General features: G+C 44.3%; 1 protein-coding gene across 6 annotated transcripts in view; it reads left to right on the top strand.

The window, feature by feature from the left end:
• LOC146817560 (uncharacterized) overlaps positions 1 to 21,162 on the top strand; it is a 170,973-nt gene that overhangs the window by 138,211 nt on the left and 11,600 nt on the right. For all 6 annotated transcript variants that reach the window (XR_014963011.1, XR_014963010.1, XR_014963012.1 and 3 more), the window contains one exon: positions 4,495 to 4,596. Coding sequence is in view for 1 of the 6 variants with exons in the window: in XM_085611079.1 (XP_085467205.1) it covers positions 4,495 to 4,596 (102 nt within the window). In the remaining 5 variants the exon portion in view is untranslated. The remainder of the gene's footprint in view (positions 1 to 4,494; positions 4,597 to 21,162) is intronic.

Raw genomic sequence — 21,162 nt, forward strand, 5'->3', positions numbered from 1 at the left:
GGGCGGCATGGGCTCGTGATATTGGTACCCTAGATGACGGTGACTGGCAAGACTCCATACAGAGCCCGCGGGAAATAGCAATCCGTCCCAGGTTTAGGTTGGTGCAATTGAAAATCTTACACCGCATATACTACCCTCGCACACATCTATACGCTTGGGGCAGGAGTCAATCGGCCCTCTCTGTGAGGGGTTGCCAAGGGGAGGGCACATTCTACCACATATATTGGGAGTGCCCTGAGATAGTTCCTTTCTGGTCCAAGGTCACGGACACTATGTCTGCGGTTGTGGGCGACAAGGTTCCGATGGAGCCAAAGTGGTTTTTGCTGATGATTAGGGGCGACGCCGACTGGTCGAGGCATGTGGAGCTCTGTCTGGCGTTGGCGGCGGGGGTAGCGAAAAGAAACATCGCCAGTGGGTGGGGGTCCCAAACGCCTCCGCAATGGGAACAGTGGAGGAGGGACCTGGATTGGTGCCAAAGAGCTGAGGAAACCATATACTGGAGCAGGGGCTGCATTAAGAAATGGAAGAAGATCTGGGGGCCATGGCGGAAGTATAGAGGGTTGAAGAGGGAGTTTGGGGAGTGACTATGTAATTGGATATCCCACTTGTATCCTAATGTGTCTGACTTTGTTCACCACAACGCTATTTCCTGATTTGCTTCTTGGACATTGTCTATTGTTTTATGGTACTATGAGCTATGTTAATAAAAAAACTTTTTTTTAAAACTCACAAGCGTCATGCTCCAACAAGCGATATACACAAATAACTGGGAAAGGAAGTAAGGCGGGCCTGATAACTCCTACTTCTACCTGCATTGGCACATCCTGTCAGGAGTGATTGTCAATGGTATTGTACTTCAGCCAGGCAATGTTAACACCCATCCACACCAAGCCGATTGTTTAAGGTCATCCTGGGCCGCATATACACAGCCCAGTATTAGGCCCCTGTGGTTGTCAGTGTCGTGAATTGCTAAATTCAACTGAACAGGAGGCGTGACTGTGGTGTACACTAGCAGAAGTTTGGGAGTGCAGGGGGGGGGGGAGGGGGGGCTGGCTGAATTTGATGGACTAGTCCAAAATTTTTCACAGCAACTTCACGTGGGAGAGCGTTAATTACCTGTGCATAGTTCATTCAGATACACAGTATCATATTAATTTAAATAATCGCTGTAGTTGCAAGTTGCAAGCATGAGATTCCCGCGATGTCAGCAACTGCTCACATTGTCAGCAATAAAGCTGCCTCGGAAGTCTGGGTGCAGTCACCACAGATTAAACTGAACAGTCTGGTAGGAAAGGAGGGATGTTGAATTGATTGCCCACTTAGCAGTATGACTATTGCACTGGAGGATGGAGGGTGATTCAAAGGACACAGGTGGTGTGACGGCAACGCAAGACTGTCCGCTTATGCTGGGTAGGAGGTTCCGTATCACCAACCAGAAGGGTGCCAAGTGGCAAAACCAGTAAATATGTTTAAGATACGTGTGTCTCTGGCCTTACGGCTGTGTGGAGCCAGTCTCATTTAGAGGTATGCCCAGGTGAAAACTGTGTGCTTCTTAAGGTTCTCATGACCAATGCGGTTTGTGGTATCTCCCAGCAGATCCACTGAAGGTGTACTGCAGCTAAACATGAAACTTGGAATCTGGGATTCCGATACTTTTGCTGGTTTAAGCATCCAGGGTCAGAGATGGATAGCAGGTACTGTGCATCTGTGATCTGACGGCAGTTAAGGAAGCGAGGTGCGCTGCGTAAGTTGTCACTACACGAAAGGGTGAGGTGTCTCCAATAGTGGGCCCAATACAAATATTCTTTCAAACAAGATTTGACACCATTAAGGTGTTCACCAGGGTTTAGCAGTCAAAGGGGTCTGGTCAACGGTGCAAAGTAAGTGCACCCCAGAACCGAGGGTAGGTGACCTGTTGCTGCAGTTTAGCTCAAATGCCCCGTCCGGTTAGCTATATTAGCCACGCTGGGTGGGGACGCTGTCAGCCAACATAGTGTGCTACTGTCCCAATAAAGGGAAAACGAGGTGTCAAGCACAAAAGGCTACTATGTAAAAAAAACATTTGGCACGTCCAGTATTCAACGAAATTAAAATTTAACGGAGCAGGTAGTTTTCCACTGCTGGGGATGCACAGGGTGGGCAGTGTGAAACCCCCCCCCCTCCTTTGGGAATAATCTAGTATGGGGTAAAGTAGGACTTAGTCAATCCTGAATGTTAGGCACCATATTGCAGACCGTGCGCACTGTAATAAATCAGACAGATTCACTAAGCTGGTAAGCCTAGGGGGTTTCACCACAGAGGAAGCTGAGCAGGCGAAATTCCCATAAGGAAGAAGGGATGCATCGCAAGTTCATGAGGACACCCTTGTTCATTGTCACATACTTCTAGTTATGAACATTCCTGTTCGTCATGATTTAGCAATCAAAGGGCCTGTGCAAAATGTTAAGTGTAAACCTTCTCGCCCTAATAGCCAAAGCAGGCAAGCGGGTTGTGGGAGCAGTCACCTAACAAGTGGGCTGCTGTCCCATAGATTGAGGACACAGGTGTTCAGGCACACACGGTGCTAGAAGGACGGCAGCTAGGTGAGACCAGCAAATAGATGGGGCAATGTGAGCTATGGTGTCTGAAATCGTCCCGCCCAGAGTTGGCACAGGGCTGAGTCATGTGAGGCAGTGGAACTTTCCCGCAGGAGGGTGAATAGTTCAATGCGCAAGTTCACAGGCCAAAGGGGCTTTGGTTTCATCAGACACTAGCTGATCCAGGCTAACGTCAAGGGCTATTGTGATAAAGATGGGGTCCACTTGGGGAGCGCGCGGCAATTCAAGATGGCCGCCAGGTGAAGAGCTCCGACAGATCGAGCCGATTCGAGCGTGAAGGAAGCTCGTTAACGCGGCGGAGCTTCGTTTCTAGGATGGATTTCGACATGGGAGATGGCAGAGATTAACTTGGCAAGTTTTTAGACCGAAATGCGGTCTTTTTTTACATTTTATTTGCTAAATTCTGCTCCCCTCAGACGGCGGCCGCCATTTTTTTTTTTATGCAGCGTTTTTTTTTCTCTTTTTGCTGCAATTGAGTCCCTTAGCCTGCTCCTTGATGTATTTCAACGCCATTAAAGTAGAGGCTGCTTTTGTTTCACACTATGCCATCTTTTTATAATGGTTTTTGTTCGCTGTTGGACTATTTTAATGCTTTTATGGTATCCTAACATCAATCTTCCAACAACTATTGAAAGGAGACTATTGTGTGCATTCCTCAAGTGACGTCCCCAGTTTGCTTCAACAATATGATCTAATCCCCTATTATAGGGTCAATCTGGTGCTGCTGGTGTTGCTGGTTCCTTTTTTTTCCACTCTCATTGACAATTTTGCTCTTCTCCTGAGGCGTGTTTCCAGCACCCCATTTTTCACCGCTATCCATCGCCTGGTTGTACGTTGGAATTGTCATTTTGTCTTCCTCTTTTTGTGCTGCACTTCCTCTTACTACTGCTTCATTAACATTATTGCTGTTCTGCCTGCAATCCTCCATTTGTCATCATCTGTCATTACTAGCTGTGACACCTTCAATATGGACGTCGCACATTCAAATAAATCTCATGGAAGCTCTTCAGGAGGAAGGAAAGATACAAATATCTCTTCTGTCAAACGTTCCAAAAAAGACCCGCCTTCCCCAACTAAGTCTCCGCTGCCTCTTACTCTTGAGGACATCATGGAAGAGCTACGTCTTATCCGTCCATTTATGACAGACACTGTTACCACACATCAGAGGTTAGATGACAAGTGGTCTAGTTTGGATACGAGACTTTCTGATGTGGAGCAGAAGATCAGTGATGCTCAAGATGTGGTTGTTAAAGTTGACACTCTTACCAAAGAAGTTGGCCAGCTCAAGAGGGTCGCAGAAGATGTGGAAAATCGTAATAGGCGCAACAACCTGCGCATTTATGGTATTCCAATTCTTGAAATCTCAAGTTCTTCAAATTGTTGGCCTCCCAAAATCTTCAGACTTTAACATACAACGTGCTCATCGTTTGGGGCCTAAAAATACATCTTCTACGTCTAAACCTCGAGGAATCATTGCATATTTCCTTATATACTCAGATCTTATGTCGATTCTCCAGGCTGCTAAGCAACATAAGCAAATGATTTGGTCTGGTCACAAGGTCTTTTTTACTCGAGATGTCTCTAAACCTACTGCTTCTCCTCGAAAGGAATTTTTGGATCTTAGACCTGCATTGAGATCCATGAATGCACGCTACGGTCAAATTCACCCTTGTTTTTTCAAAGTGACCTATAAGGACAGAACTTTTAGTTTTGAAGATCCTGCTGATCTACGGAAGTTCATTCATACTCACAAAGGAGAACTCATGGAATTGAGCAAACCCTAACTGGTTTTTTTTAGTGTCTGACTATTGAGTCTTGTTCTAAATTTATTCTAGTATATGTTGTATAGTTCTTATGCTTCTTTCGCTCACTCCTTTTTTTTCTTTTTGTCTTACAGGATTCCCCCATGTGGTGTTATTGTCAAGGTCATCCTTTGTTCCGTCCTGCTGTATACAGTGTTTATCCCTTTCTGTTGCTGTTTTCTTTCCCTAGATGTTTGGTAAGTTCCTTCATTTGTTCTATTTGATTGCCATAAGTTCTAGTCTTGTACTTTATAGTTTTTCGTTTTTCTTTTTTGTGGCAATTTGTTCTCTTAGATGTCTCTTCTTGGCGCGGCTGTCTTGTTCTTCGTCGCCCCCCTCTCACATCAATGTTTTTTGTTCAACTGTTCCTTGTGGCTAAAGCCCATTGGCTTTTTGCCATCCTCCTCTTGATGCCTTCTGGGGGCCTCTGCCCCCCCTTATCTTCCTCTTTATTCTTTCCTCTCTCCTCTCCCTTTCTTCCCCCTTCCCCTACCTTTTGCTCCTTTCCTCATTCCTTTTTATCCGTATCATCTCTATTTTTTTGGCAACATTTACACTATCTAACCCACTCCACGTTTTATTCTTTTCTATTTCTATGGTACTTCATTGTTTTCTTTCTATATTTCCGTCACCTTATCCGCGGTGGTCACCTGCTTCAGTTTTTTCGTTTTTGGCTATCCCTTCTGTGTCACATTCATTCAACATCTATTTTCAGTTTTCTTCTTATTCTCCACTCTGTTTTAAATTCCATACCTCTTTCTGCTTATCCTTACTTTACCTCCAGAAATGAACGGTCTTCGTGTTATTTCCTGGAATGTTAAAGGTATTCGAAACCCTGTTAAAAAACAACGTGTTTTATCTCATCTAGCAAAATTGAAATGTCATGTTGCACTGTTACAAGAAACTCACCTTAATTCACAAGATTTGTCTTCACTATGTAGACAATGGGTTGGGGAGGCGTTTTGTTCTCCGGCAGTAAACAGTAAAAACGGTGTTTCATAAGTCATTGTCTGTTCAGTTGCATAATGAGCTCCATGACACTTGTGGCAGGTGGTTATTTTTAGATGTTACTGTTAATAATACACAATTTTCCTTCTGTAATGTTTATGGTCCTAATGGTATAGATTTATCCTTCTGGAGGGACTTTTCTACGCTTCTTTCTTCTCATGCAAGTGATGATTTGATTGTGGGCGGTGACTGTAATCAACTCATGGACCCCTTTCTAGATCGCAAATGACTCACCAGATATGTCCCTAATAAGATGCAAAAGTCCTTTTTTAAGGCCATCTCTTCTAGAGGTCTTATAGACTCATGGAGACTTTCTCATCCCGCCACCTTAGAATTTTAATTTTTTTCTCCAGTGCACTCATCACACTCCCGTTTGGATTATATTTTTCTCACCCAACATGCCCTTCAATTTATGACTAACCCAGAAATAGGCTCTATTCTTATATCTGACCATGCCCCGTCATAATTGACATGGATTTTCCCTCACCTACTCCCACCTCTAGGCGCTGGCGCTTCAATAATTCGCTCCTCCTAGACCCACAATTTACTGAACAATTTACACTCTTTGCAGAAGATTTCTTTATAAACAATCTTCATTCTGCTTCTCATTTTCATTCTATTTGGGATGCCTTTAAGGCTGCTGTTAGAGGTTTTATTATTGATTTTGTATCCCGGAAAAAGAAACTAGCCTTATCAAAGTCGGCCCAAATTCTTAAGCAAATCAAAGACCTAGAGCATCTTTACTTTACCAGTAATTCCTCAGAAACACTCTCTTCTCTCATTAAAGCAAAAATGCAATACAACAAACACTCTTGGGACTCTGCGTGTAATAATTTCTCAATTTTCATGCCAAAATGTACGGGGGACACAACAAGGCTGGCAAATCTCTCGCTACTTACCTTAAAATTAAAAAACAAAAATCTAAAATAATAACCATTATTGATTCATATGGGAATCATCAGTACACTGACGATAAAATTCTCAATTGTTTTGTTCAATATTATTCTTCACTATATACTCCAGAATCCGTTCCCTCTCCTACTCAAATTGACTCCTTCTTTCAGTCTATTCCCAGGTCCTCGGATAGTTTTCCGGATCTCTCTTCCCTGGACGCTCCCCTCTCAGAAAAAGAAATACTTAATGTTATTACTCTTCTTCCCAAAGATAAAACTCCTGGCCCAGATGGTTTTACGGTTCGTTTCTATCTTCACTTTAAGGATATCCTGTTATCACATTTATTTTCTTTGATTACTTACTTTATTGCACAAGGAGAGTCCAAAGGTTCTTTCACACAGGCAATGTTATGTTTAATCCCTAAAAAGGATAAAGATCCCTCCTTCTGTAAAAATTATCAACCTATCTATAATTAACACTGACTGTAAAATGTATGCTAAAGTTTTGGCCTCTCGTATTAATAAAATTATTCCTGACCTTACCAACATTTATCAATCTGGGTTTGTTAAAGGCAGGTCCATTACTGATAATTTGAGAACTTTCCTTAACATTATTCACTTGGCCTCAAAGATGGATTCCCCAGTCGCTGCTATTACATTAGATGCTGAGAAAGCATTCAATAGAGTGTGCTGGGACTTTATGTTTGGTGCGTTGAGGTGGCATGGCTTTAGCCCTTCCATTATTCAATATATTCAATTATTATACTCTGCTTCCTCTACTTCTATCTGGGTTAATGGTTCTCAATCTCCTTATTTCTCTCTGCATAGAGGCACCAGACAAGGTTGTTCTCTCTCTCCTCTTCTTTTTATTCTTGCGTTAGAACCCTTTCTAGAAAAAATCCGACGTTCATCATCATATACTGGCTTCATATTTCAGAACATTGATATTAAGTATACGGCCTATACAGATGATATTTTACTTTATATTTCTAACCCGTCCACTTCTTTACCTTCACTCTTTTCCTTGTTACAAGAATATTCTCTGGTTTCTGGATATAAACTTAACATAGATAAATCTGAGGTTCTACCACTTAACAAATTTTGCCTTCCTCATATGTTTCAGGGATCTGGCTTTGAATGGAATTCTGGTAATATTAAATGCTTAGGTATTCTTTATGCTAACACCATTAGAGAAACTGTTAAGCTTAAGCAGAAAGATATAGTTAAAAAGCTCTCTTCCCTTATAGATAGCTGGTCCCCCCTTTTCTTATCCTGGTGGGGGAGGCTAGCAACTATTACAATGATGCTTCTTCCTATTGTAAATTTTCATCTTTCAATGCTTCCAATTTCCCTTCCATTCTTATGGAATAAACGCAAAGCGAGGATCTCTCTCTCCCGTCTCCAACAACCCAAAGATTTGGGTGGAGTTAACTTCCCTAATCTCACTCGATTTCACTCGGCTTTTACTTTAAAACAAATCTGCCTTTTCTATCTGATTTGTCTGACCCTCCCCTAACAGCTTGGAGCTCTATAGAACTTGCGCAACTTTCACCCTTCTCATTTGTTACGGCTACTCGCTTATCTTAGCCCCCGCAACGTTTTCTCACCCCTACCTTCAAGCATTCTAAAGCACTTCCTCTCTCAGTTTTTCGCTCTTCCCTCTCGCAGTCGGAGTTTAATTCCAATTTGGTATAACAAATCCTTAAAGATTAATCATAGAGCACTTTTTTGGAAAGAATGGATTGATTACTTGGCAATAATACCTTGCGTGACTTCTCTGACATTCGTGCCTCCTTTCATCTTTCCAATGCACACTCCTCTCAGTATCCCTTGCTTAAAAACTCCTTAGCCTTCTTTATTTCTCAAAGTGCTTCTCTGTCTACTACTGACACAACCCTTTTCCCATTGCCAGATTTCTCTATTCCTCTTAAAGCTGCTGCTATTTACAAATTACTTTCCCGTCCTCCTGTTGAAAGAATCAAATCTAAACTTGAACTTTCCTGGGAAAAGGATCTAGCCCAAGAGTTTCCCCTTCAGGTTTGGAATTCCTTGTGGTCTAAGTTGCACACTGCTTCACGTTCTGCTAGCACCACACAGACTTTGTACTTCTTTTACAATAGACTTTTTTTTACCCCTTCTGATTTATATAGTTTTAAATTAATTGACTCTAAAAAATGCTGGTCATGCTCTTATGCCAATAGTGATTTTTTTCATATGTTCTTTCACTGCCTGTTAGATAAATCCCTTTGGTCCCGAATTTGGTCTAAATTAAATTAAATATTAGCTACTGACCACCCCTTTGAGATTGTTCATATCTTTCTGGGTGGTGCTGCACCTATATGGAATGTTCATTGTAATGTGCGTAAATTTATAGATTTGTATATAGCCATTTCTCTACAGATAATTACAACCAACTGGAAAGACACTTCAAAGATTTCATACAATGCATGGTGGAACTTATTATGCCACCACCATAGGCTGGATCGTGCTTTTGCCACCACTGTACCTCTTCTGATCAAAAAAGATTTGTTATGGTTGCTGTTAACTAACTTTCTCTCTCAAATTGTCCCTTGAATATCTTGTTTTTATATCCTTTTTTATTCATGACCAATATACAGCTTTTTTTTTATATCTACATTTATTAGTTCACGTTAATTACAAGATATTTACTTCGTATATTGATTGCCTTTCTCCCTTCCTTCCCCTTCCTTTTTTCTTTTCTCTCCTCCTGCCCCTCCCTGCCCAATAATTAAAAAACCTTTAAAAGCTTTTCCCCTAAGTATATTCCCTACTTTCCTTATGGCACTTGTTAATATTGTAAGAATTCAATTTTATTCTATTGTTTTGTTACACTGCCTTTGATTCTCTCTGTAATGATGTTTAACTTGGCTTATGATATTAAATAAAGCTTTCTAAACTTTAAAAAAAAAGATGGGGTCCACTTGTCACCTGTGGGAATGGTCCTGTTCCCCTTGGATTTGCAGGAGGCCTTGAAATGGCAGGTTGCAGGTGAGAATAGAGCTGTGTTGGTGGGGGGGCTCTGGCGGCGACGGGGGCTGCCTCCAGACCTGTGGCGGAGTTAAAGGGTGATCTGGAAGCAGATGGGTACAGAAGGGTACCTCTGCACGAGCACAATAGGGGTGCCAGAGCCAAATCCCAGGAGCCTCAGGGCAGGCTCCTGGAAAACCTCATTGGCGCCCCTTCGGGCGGGTGGGGGCCTGACCAACCGGGGACTTACATTGCTATGCTCCGCCCTGAAAGGGGCGTGAGTAATAAGGGACCAGAGTAATAAGGGACCAGTGTGTCACATGATCCGGGAAGAGGATCACCCAAAAGGTGTAGCACTGATTGGGTTCCCCACAGTGCTGGCTCATCAGGCCGGCAGGGCAGCATAGGTTGGTTACAGCTGCCTGCCCTTGGATCGCCCATAAGATAACCGACCATTTTGCATCCTTTTGTATGGAATAAACCTGCAGCAATATTTCCCCATAACAAAGTTTTGTTGTGTATTTATTTATTCATGCATGCTCAGACTGTGGGTGGTGATGTTGCCAATAATGGCACTATGCGGCTGCCCGCGGCCCCCATAGGGGGCCACCTAAAAGGGCGGCCCTTTAGTGCCGTTTGGGCACAAACACCACCCCTCTTAGTGGTTGGACTCAGGGAAAGAGTCCTTTTGCCTTGGCGCGCTAGGCGCGTCACTTCCGGCGCACAGAGGTTGGGGGAGGGTACTTATACCTCCCCCCGCCTTTCTGGCATCCTCTTTGCGCGGACACGCCGTCTCCCACCCTACTGCTTACCCAGTGTGGGGCTGGCAGGCAAAGTATGTAGAACATGGTAATGTTTTCTTTTGTCATTGCAGGTGGAGTTACAGGGCGATCTGGAAGCAGATGGGTACCTATGAAAGAGTACAATGGGGTCCCAGAGCCAAATCCCAGGAGCCTCGGGCAGGTTCCTGGAAAACCGCGTCTGCTCCCTGTTAGTCTTTCGGGCAGTTGGGGGCCTGACCAACCGGGGGCTTGCCTTGCTACGCTCCGCCCTGAAAGGGGTGTGAGTAATTAGGGACCAATGTGTCACGTGATGCGGGGAGAGGATCACCCAAAAGGTGTAGCACTGATTGGGTTCCCACAGTGTTGGCTCATCAGGTGGGTAGGGCAGCATAGGTTTTTTACAGCCTCCTGCCCTTGGATCGCTCGTAAGATAACCCCCATATTGCATACTTTTGTATGGAATAAACCTGCAGCAATATTTTCCCATAACAAAAGTTGTGTTGTGTATTCATTTATTCATGCATGCTCAGACTGTGGGTGGGGATGTTGCCAATAATGGCACTATGCACCCATGCCAGTTGGTCACCTTATCTCGGAGGTGGAGGAAAGGTTGTATCCAATACTCCAAAACCGACCCTATGAAATAGTCGTTGGGAAGGCACTGGTAAGATTTAAGGTTGCTGATTAAAAAGCCTGTTTTGTGTCTGGGTGCGCCCCCTGGTTGCCGTGCTCAGGGCCACCCACAGGGCGATCAGCCGATTGCCGATGCGCCCCATCATGCCTGAGTCTCGATGGAGTCGCAGGAGCTGAGCCGAGTTGGGCCTGAAAGGGGGTGTTGCTGTGCGCCAGTCCCACTGAGGGGGCGCTCGTAACGTGCATTGGGCTTTGTATAAGCCTGAGTCACTTGCATTAAGCCCACCGGTAGTGTCACCTTCTCTGCTTTATTTGCCATTGCCTCATCAACCGTGCGATGTTTTCCACCAGTCACTGTGCTCTCACGCTGGGAGTCTTGTGAGTTAGAGGCATGCGACAGGGCAGCTGGCGGTCTGCGCTGGTGAACTGTGTACCTGTAGTAGAGTCAGTGGAAGCGGTTCTTGGTGATTTCCCTCAGTCCTCCGAAGGGGGATTAGGAGAGAATTCTGCCTACCTGCCAGTTCATTGACAGACTCTGTAACTAGTCAGGAGTCAATGGTAGGCAGGTGCCTCTGGAAATTGCATTCTAATTGGTCTCGTGTATTTCTAACCTGTTGGTGGTGGTGGCCGCCATTAGCTACGACCAGGGGAAGAGGTAAATGGCTGATCTTTTTTGGCATGCACTAGGCTTTGATCATTCAGCTGTGTGGAGTTGGAATGTGGCCTGGAGTTGTCTTGGGCTGTTTGGAGTTATTGGAGCTGTGGTCCAAGGAGCCTGTGGGGCTTAGTCACTCAAGAGGCAGTCTGGTTAGTCCTCATCCCTGTTGTTCCTGTTATGTCATCGTGTTGTTGCAATTGACTGCCCAGTGGTATAAGCGCAACTTCTTCTGCCATGCTACTGACTGTTGGTGTCTGTTGGCGGCGGGTTTGACCAACCCTCCTTATCCCAGTAAGTTTCTTGCAATGGGAGGGAAGCGTAAGGCTCTCAAGGCCCCTACCAAACCTAAAAACGTACAACCTATAAACTTGCAAACCCCGCCCCATCCAGAACTCCCAGAACAACAGTGGATGAGCTGTGAACGTCATTAATATGGAAATCGAGCTGGTGGGCGCCGTCCTCCCCCTGGGCAAGCGAATCAGGGACCTCTAACAGGTTTAGCTCCTGTTCTGGTTCAACCAACTGATTAACAAAATGGGGAGGTAGGGTCAACGGCTTGCTCTTTTAAGGCCTTGGTGCAAGCCCCATCAAATGTAAAATTGGCGGGGTCATCACACGAACTTACCCACGCAGTCAAACCTGGAGAAAGAGCAGGCGTAAGAGAGAAAACTGACAGCGGGCTGTTTCTAAAAGATCATGTCTGTCCTCTTCACCCATCTCTCTGAAGGAGAGCATGGAGGGAAAAGTCAAAACTAAGGACGTAGGGATGCCATCTGCAAGAAAGTGCTGGAGCTCCTGAATAACAAACGTGATCCCATTCCGGCTCATTTGGAGACAATTGAGAGTGAACTAAGCAAGCTGGGGGCAGCTATATGTGCCCAGCTGCCAGAGACTGTGCCAGTGGGGTTCCTTCTACTCCTTCTGTAGGGCCTGTATTGATCAGCTCATTTCCTCATCAGTCTGAGCCTCCATTCCCCCCGTTCCGAGTTCACTAATTCCAATTAGGCACAGGTGTCAGACTGTCCAGGGAGTAGGGAGCCAAGATGTAAGGACGCCTGCCGCACAGGAAAATGCGGGTGCTAGAGATTCTGAGAGGTTTATTGGTCAAGCACCAACCCCCTCCCCCTGCCCCCTATCAACGCCCTTACCCCCGCCGATCTAGGCCATCCCTTTCTCCAGCTTCCACCAGAGTGTACCCCTTATTTGATAGTTCTAAAGGATGTACCAACTCTAAAACTTGGCCAAAAAGAAGATCACTTGGCCCTTAGAAATAAAGTGACCCATTGGCTTGGGTCAGGTATGGGGTGGTTGTGTGATCTTTCAACAGAGGTTATAATGATGAGGAGGTCTCCTTGGGTGGGTATGGGCACAAAGGAAGTGGCTGGGGATTACCTTATTGTTTGTTTTAAGTCACCCCGCACTAGCAGATCGATTCTGAAACTCTTTAGCAAACAGTCTCAATCCCCAACACCTATCCAGATTCTACCTTTAGGTTACTTTTACACACTGCTGTTTTTTTTGCGGCAAGGCATTGGAAAGCAAACACACACTTCCGGGGGGCTGTGAAGTCAATCTACAACGTAGAGAACACACTGTATAATGTTGAGGTTATGAACTCCTATTCAGCCTCTTGTGTCCTTAGAAGACATGGATTGACCTTTTATTAGTGGGAGCCAGCCAGCACAGACTCCTGTCTGTTTGGTAGCAACAAGGCGGGTTGGGGAGGGTGAACCTTTAGAGGGGGGGCTCCATATGTCGTACTCGGGTCCCAAGTCCAGCTCAGAGGGGGAAAGGGTTAGACAGAGAGGGTTGAGAATGATGTCATGGAATATAGCTTGGTTTAACTCCAAACATTAAAATCCTGACTGGCTCTCACAAATTAATAGAGCAGATATATTATTACAAGAGATCTGGGCCACTAAGAACGTCAGCGTTAATGGGGACCTTACCTTGTACATTGCTACCGCTCCTCCTTCTGCAGGTAGAGCTAAGGGAGGACAAGCTATTTTATGCTCAATTAAATTAACCAATCTATCTAACAACTTTTTTGAGTCTCGCCTGAGCACCTTAATTGAAGAGCTTGAGAGGGATTTAGCGAGCCTTCAAGCTATAATGAGGAGTCAGTCGTTCATTCAATAGTCTTTATTCTGTCATAACAATGACCATAAAATCACAAATGTAAAAAAAAACATCAAATGGTTCACTTAAATACTGTTAACAATATCATCAAGGCAAACAAAAATTTCTTATGAAGCTTACCTCCTCATTTTTTTTGCATACAGGATATAATTAAGCACAGAGAAACAAATTGTGGGAGTGTGAATTTAAACATTTTAAAAAGATCAGCCCCTCTTGGTGCGATGTAAAGTGCTTGTGCTTGTGCGAAGAGCTATTGCAAGGGCAGCCTGGAAGAGATTCAAACCAGGAGCCAGAGTTAGGACAAGCAACCAAATATTGAATTACCCAGAGCCTTGAGAGGTAAAACATGTGTTCTAGTTTTTCCACCCATATTAGATACTGCTTTATCCCAGGCGTTGTGGAAATTGGTAAATAGTTTGAACCGAAGTTAAGTGGCTTGACCTTCTGATTCTAATCTCTTCTATCATCATGAGAAATGTTTCCTTAACTATGGTCTTAGTTTGGGGACCAATACTTACTGGAAATTCAGAAAGATTAGTCAGGCCCACATCATTAACGCTTTTCCTGACATATGCCAGAGAGACGATAGAGTATCTATTGTCCAACTTCAAGCAATCTCTAAGAACGTCTCTCTCAAAAACTGCATGTGAGGTACACCAGATTTTGCACCAAAGTAAATGGGGGGGGGGGGGTATTTTAATTTTGTTTACCAAATAACCCATTATCAATTTACTGTGGGAGGTAAAACTAGGGGCCGATTTAGGGATGGCCAGTATCCGGCAGAGAAACTTGTTTTCAAAGGTCTGCATTGAATCTGGCACTTCACGACCCCACAATTTAACTCTGTATGTTCCCACTCCTAGACATTTAGATTTGTATAGCTGGGCAATCCCTTTAATTGGCTTGTGTCACAATTCTTTTGTGAATTTAAAGATAGATTTGCACACTACTCCCATGTTCTGAATTCTCTGTTGAGTCAAGCCACACCATGACAAATTAGCTTCAAGCAGGATACCTAAATAATTGAAATATAAAACCTTAGTAATCAGGGTCTTGCCAATAAAAAAGGATTTTGTTTTGGTGTTTTTTGGGCCGTTAGTTAAAATAAATGATTTCTGGTGAGTTTCTTTTAGACCTTGAGTTTGTCATCAAACTGTTATAACCATTTAAAAATTTCTGGAGGCTAATTGCTGTTTGTGAAATATAAACCGCATCATTCACATATAAAAGAAGTGGGACTGGTCCAGCCTCCAGCATCTTTCCTTTAAAGATTTTCCTCCTCACCGCATCGTCTGCAGTGTGGGCCTCTTAAGCTTCTCAAGGTCCTCTTGCAACTCCTGTGCCTTCGCCTGTGGTTCCTCTTGAGGGTCTTCTTTGGCTTCAGTGGGCTCCCCTGTTTGCTCAGGGCCTGCTCTGACTCTCCTGCACTTGGTGACTCCCTTGGACCTTGCTGGTCCCAATGCTGCAACTTTTTTTCGTTTAACACATCTGTTACTGTTGGGAAGGCTTGTTGGTGCTCCCGCCGGACACCAACCTTCTGGTTCTTGACTTTTGACGTGGGACAGCTCGTGAATGGCTCCTGATCTTCCACAGCGTTGCCTGGTCCTCACAGCTGCAGCGACAAGGTCACCGCCATCACTCCTGCATCTTCTGTCGTCGGTGGTCATTGGTCTTCTGTGCCTCCTGGGCACTCCTGAGAGGCATAGACTCTGTTCCCTCTGCTTGCAGGTATTTCTCTTCAAGAATCCATCCTTCGGTTTCACTGGACTCTTTCACCGTTTAAAGCAGGATCTTTCCTGAAGTCCTCCATTGTGGTCTACGGCAGTTTCTGACATCACATTGCACCTATGCACCTGACTTCCCTGGTGTAGGTATCTTGGTTTCTGGGGTATTCACAGGTGGGGTGACTCTCCAACCTTCCATCTTCCACGGGGTTTCTTCAGGGTCCACTGAGAAGGGTCCTTGTTCTTGAAAACTGCAACTGCGACTTTCCCATTGACTTGCATTGAGTATGCAGCTGTGTTTTCACTCAGCACATAGACTCCATGGGGTTCCTGGGTACTTACAAGTCCCGCCTTTGGTCACAGTTCGCATTCCACTTCTTTTGTCATATTGCCCATAGGGACATCGTTGTCTTCACTAACTTAGCATAAGCACGCTGCAGCTTGCCTACTGCTTTTGTGCACATTACTACACGTCTTTATTTTTGCATTAATTTCAATGACTACTTTCACATGAGAACTCATCGCTGTGTTCACTCTCTGCATGATCCTGAGATTTTGACTGAACATTATGTGCAAGGTTGAACAATAATGTCCCTTGTTATTTTGTTCTGGCCAGGCCTTAGCACTTAGACAAAACATATCCATGCAGCTGTTGTTTGGACAAATGCACTCTGATCTTATTAGAATACACAAATAGGTAGCACACACTTGGAGAGGGGCCTTTCAAGGGAGAAGAGCGAGACACCACCCATGACATAGATCTACCATCTATAGGCTAAGGTATGGGATCTGCTGACAAAGCCCAGAGATCTTCTATTATATAATAATACTTCTTCTTAGCCAGGGGAGGGAGGTTAGGCATGATAGTCTTTTCTCCATTGTCTTTTTATGATGACATCTCCCTTCATGATATATGGACTAGCTGCTATGCTGACTGTATTTGTACTATGCATTTTTCTACTTGTTGTGGCACGTATACTGCATGTTAAGACACGTTAGTTAAAATAAGTATTTTAACTGTTCTGTGTCTTTGTCAGAACTTATTGTGGACAAGTACAAGAGTGAGAGCGAAAGGGTGTGTCTTCTTACTTCGATTCCTGAGAGATCTGGGAGTGTTGTGTTCTGGGGTGTCTAATCATTTGTTTCTCTGTGAGTGAGTAGGAGAGCAAGTGAGATACTATAGCTAGTCGGCTTGTGGGTACTAAGGTGGTAGAAAGACTCAGTCCCTATACACCAAGGTCCTATAATCCTGCACATAGTGTTTGTGCAGAATCCCTGTAACCTGGCGCCACCAACATTTGGTCTGGTACTTATTTATGAGACCTCTGAGTAGTACTTTTGCTTGTCCACAATTTCCCTCTCACCAGTTTCCAGAGACCTTCGTGGTGAGGGGGCTTAACCTCCTATATTTGTATATTTATAGTTTTTTCAAGCTTAAGATTTAAATGGTTCTTCTTTACCCAATTTAGCACTACCGTTTTCTTTGTTTCTTTATTGCTGTCTTTATAGACATGGCACAACCAGTGTCTATTGTGACGCCAAACCACGTGGCGGTTACAGCACATTTGACGCAGCATGGAGTCCCCAATGCATGGGCTAACATTATTTTTGTTGTCGAGCCGAATCCAGCTTACCGCTTCAAGGTTTTCTATTCTTGGGTTACATTCTCTGCGGTGGATTGGAATGATAATTTCTTTCATGAATATACGAGGGCGGCTGCTCCAGCAGCTTATCGTTCTTATGCATTATTTGAAGTTCCGTTGACGGGCTGGGAGCATACTATTTAGTTTAATGGCGCCCTTCCTCACCTGCTCTCTATTGTTTTTCATGGGCCCCATATCCGTTGATGCGGCCTCTTGGCTGGTCTTACTCCACATCCCAATTATCTTGGTGTAACTGTCACAGAGCTACGTCTGTAATATCCACAATTGCATCATATTCATAGAAGTGCCATACAGTACATGCCACATGCACTTCAAGAGGCTCAGGCTGGAGCTATTTTTCTACCACCCACCAGGACACAGTAGCAGACTGGTGATTAGTCCCATCATGATTAATTCTGTGATGGGCAAACGTCCACAAAATCATGATGACTTGCCATTTTGGCTTGCTTAAAAATATAAGCAACTTGAAGCCGTTTCTCCACACACAACTCCTGTTGAAAAACACAGGATCCTTACAATGAGTATACCGAGTGGTCTGATTCCGTCTTTAGCTAACTGCACCACCTGGGGGACGGTGTTTGCTTCAGTGTATACACTGTGCTTCGGCACCCCCTCCATGAGCGTTCTTCTGAACGTTTTGAAGAAGGTACAAACTGAACATGGGGCTGGTCCAGCCCTGGATTTGGGGATGAAATTGGTAGGAATGTTCCATATAGTCTCCGATATGTTTCTGGCCAACATTAAAGGTGAAGCAGTTTGCTTACAAGTACGTCAATGCCTAGCGGTGATGGCGTAAGTGGATTGGCAGCGACAGTTGCCGATTATTATTGCAAAAGTGTATACCTCTTTGGGTCGCTATAGCTTGGGGATTTGACCCTTTGCACATGCACAAAGTAAACCCCCTCCTGAGAAAGAGGGTTGTCCAGTCTTTCTTAAAAAGGCTTGGAATAAGATGCAGGGGCAGCGACAACAGAGGCCTAGTTCACGTGCAGGTTCGCTTCTAACTACAGCTTCTGAGCGTAGATATGATTTGCGTGACCGCTCAAACATTGACACCTGAGAGTTTCCAGGTTGCTGATCCTTGTTCTCTTCGTCCCTTCAGGAATCGTCGGATCAACAGTTCAGCGAAGAAGGGTCGTCAAGATCGCAGATAAGGCGAGCCTACGCAATCTAGACGTGACCCGCAGTGCCAGTTTGGTCTAAAAGTCAAGCAGCAGGAAACACCTCAATACCGTGCCCCATTTCTGAAGAAAAAGTTGCTGCTTTAACTCCAAAGTATGCCTCAGACGGTGAGAACTTACTCCTCGACAGGAGTTCAATGGTAACCCTCCTCAACAGTGCTTCGGAGGTTACCATAGTGAGGCAGTCACTCCACCAGCGTCTGGAGGCGAAAGCAACTGACACTTTTATTACAGTTGAGTCAACTGATACTCGAGTTGCCCCTCCGGATAGGCTTTATGAAGTGATTCTCCATTTTGAAGGTGATGTTAAACGCCCGATCAAAGCAGTCTTTTGGGAACATCTCACTACTTCCTGTGATATTTTGTTGGCGGAGGTTGATTTGCCCCCCCCCCCTTTGTCCTAGCTTCCTCTAAAGGGAAGGATGTTATCCTACCCTGTGTTTTTGCAATATGTTTTGGATGATGATAAATTGGCTTACGCATCCAAACAGGCTTTATTCTTAGCCCCGGTGTTATATCGCAATCAGGCAGGTTGGGACGAGGGTTCCCTGGTTCATGTGATTCCTTTGTGTTCTACACCTCAGCCCCAACCACAATATCCCATCAAACGAGATGCTAAGGCATCCGTAAGTGACATTTTAACTCAATTGGAATACCAGGGTGTGATTGAACCATGTGTTTTATCAATGAATAATCCTCAATTTCCGATATTGAAAATAGACGGTTCATATCGTATAGTTTTAGATTACAGACATTTGAACAGTCATGTTCGTACCTTTGCGGTTCAGCACATACATAGCTCTGCGTTAGTGAACAACATCATTCGAAAAAAGTACAAAACCATTTTGGATATTTCCAAGGGCTTCTACAGCCACTCTTCGGCTCCTGAGAGCCGTGATTTGACCACATTCAATGCGTTTGGCACTCAGCGCCGATATATGAGATTGTTTGCGGCACGCATAGTGTCCATTTTGCATGAGATCGACCCCAATGCCTTTTTGTATGTTGATGACATATACTTGACAGATGATGAAGTACAACCGCATCTCTTGCATGTGGACCGCATTATCACACATTTTGTGAACTTTGGTTAAAATTCAATTTTGCTAAATCTCACATCGCCTTCTTGGCGGTCCTTTTTCTTGGTTACGAACTCAATAATGAAGGTAGGAGGTTGGCTCCCCACTTTCTGGAGAAATGTGCACAATTGCAACCTCCATCTACACTTAAAAAATTGCAATCCTTGCTGGGTTTTTTACATTTTGGGAGGACACACATTCCTGATTATGCCCAGCGTATCAGACTTCTTTACTCATTGATACAACCCTCTTTCTCGTCTTCCAGTTGGCTTCCGGAACATACCACAATTCTTCGGTCTCTGCAGTCTAACCTGCTTGCGACCAACGTTTTGTTAACACAAGACAATTCTACAAATTTGGTCATAAGGGTTGTACCAGGGGCGTTAGGCTTTACTTACTTGACATTCAATGAAGGGGACACGGTCCCCATTGCATATAAATCACATTTGTATACTTTCAGCTGAGATGCGTTTCTCTTCTACAGAAAAAATGTTGACGGCTGTCCAGATGGCGATTGTGAAGGAACGATTTCTGGCTCAGGGAAAATGTATTATCGTGGTTTCGCCAGTACCAGCTTTAGAAGCAGTTACAAAGGCTAGTTAAAAAGCCTTGCATCCATGTTGCATACAATGTGCTAGTTCTTTGACGTCGGCTGATGTCAATTTCGTCTTTGACCCTTCTTTGCAAACACAGGAGTTTTTACAATATGAACATGTTCATCCTCCTCCTTTATCATTACTCCCTCTTGATCAGTACAAATGCATTATTTACACTGATGGGTCTGCGCAGCCAACCATTGATTCTAAACACGCTTATTCAGCAGCCTGCGCAATTGTGGTGAGTTCAATTGTTGATGGGGATTTTAAATCCACCTTGGTGCACACACAGTCTCTTGAAGATTGCACGGCTCAATTGGCGGAGCTACATGCTATGGTTCTAGCTCTTGAGTTGTTTGCTGATCTGGAGGTTCTTACACTTTTTTCTGTGTACAATCCTTTAATGACAACTTGTTCTTCTGGACACAAAATGATTTCCCTGATTCAAAAGGTAGCGCAATTAAGCATAAAACACTTTGGGTCCGTGTGGCAGCTCTTAAAGAGCGTTTGCCACTCATATATGTAATTCATACTTTGGGTCATCAACGTGTGGGAGCACACACTGTTGGTAATTCTATGGCTGATGAGATAGCCAAATCTGCAGTAGCTACTTGTTCAGTAGCAGCAGTCACTAGGTCTATGACTAAAAGTGTTGATGATATTCTAGCAGCTATTGCTTATATGACGGAGGGGACGGAGTTCCCCCAAGGTTTTCCTTCACGTTATACATACTAGTTGTCTGATCAGCTTCCATCTGTGACTATTTCTTCCGTTGGCGATCAGCTGATTCTCAACGAGGCCTGCAGACTCTCTTTAATAATAGCCCCACATGAAGGCATTGCTTCTGCGCATGCCGGAGTGACTGCGACTATTTCCCTTTTTGCAGCAACGTTTTTGGTGGCTTGGTTTATACCAACAGGCACTTAAATATGTTCTTTCTTGTGACATTTGTCAACAAATTAAACTTTTTACTGTTGCACGCCCACCACATACTCAACTTTACATCTCTAATCAGCCATTTGGCTGTATTTATCTTGATCACTGCGGTCCGTTGACATCTGACACTGCTTTTAAACACATCTTGGTTGCAGTGGATTCGTGCACTAGATTCCTTTGGGTTTGGCCGCAAAGAAGTGCTGATGCTCAAACTTTTATAAAAGATTTGCGTGTCTTTATTGGGACATTTGCCTGTGGCACCTTCCATTTTGACCAAGGTCCTGCTTTTGCCTCTAAGGCTTACCGGGATGCGATGAAGTCTCTGGGGGTGCGGGTGCAATTTTTGTCTCCATATCGGGCTGGGGGCAATTCTGTCGTGGAGCGGATGAACCGTGACTTAAAGCAATCTTTAACAGCTAGGTTATTAGGTACTGGTCGGAGCTGGTTGACTCATCTTTATGGAGTTCAACGTGCACTAAACA

The sequence above is a fragment of the Triturus cristatus genome, chromosome 6 (assembly GCF_964204655.1).
Source record: "Triturus cristatus chromosome 6, aTriCri1.1, whole genome shotgun sequence".
Lineage (NCBI taxonomy): Eukaryota > Metazoa > Chordata > Amphibia > Caudata > Salamandridae > Triturus > Triturus cristatus.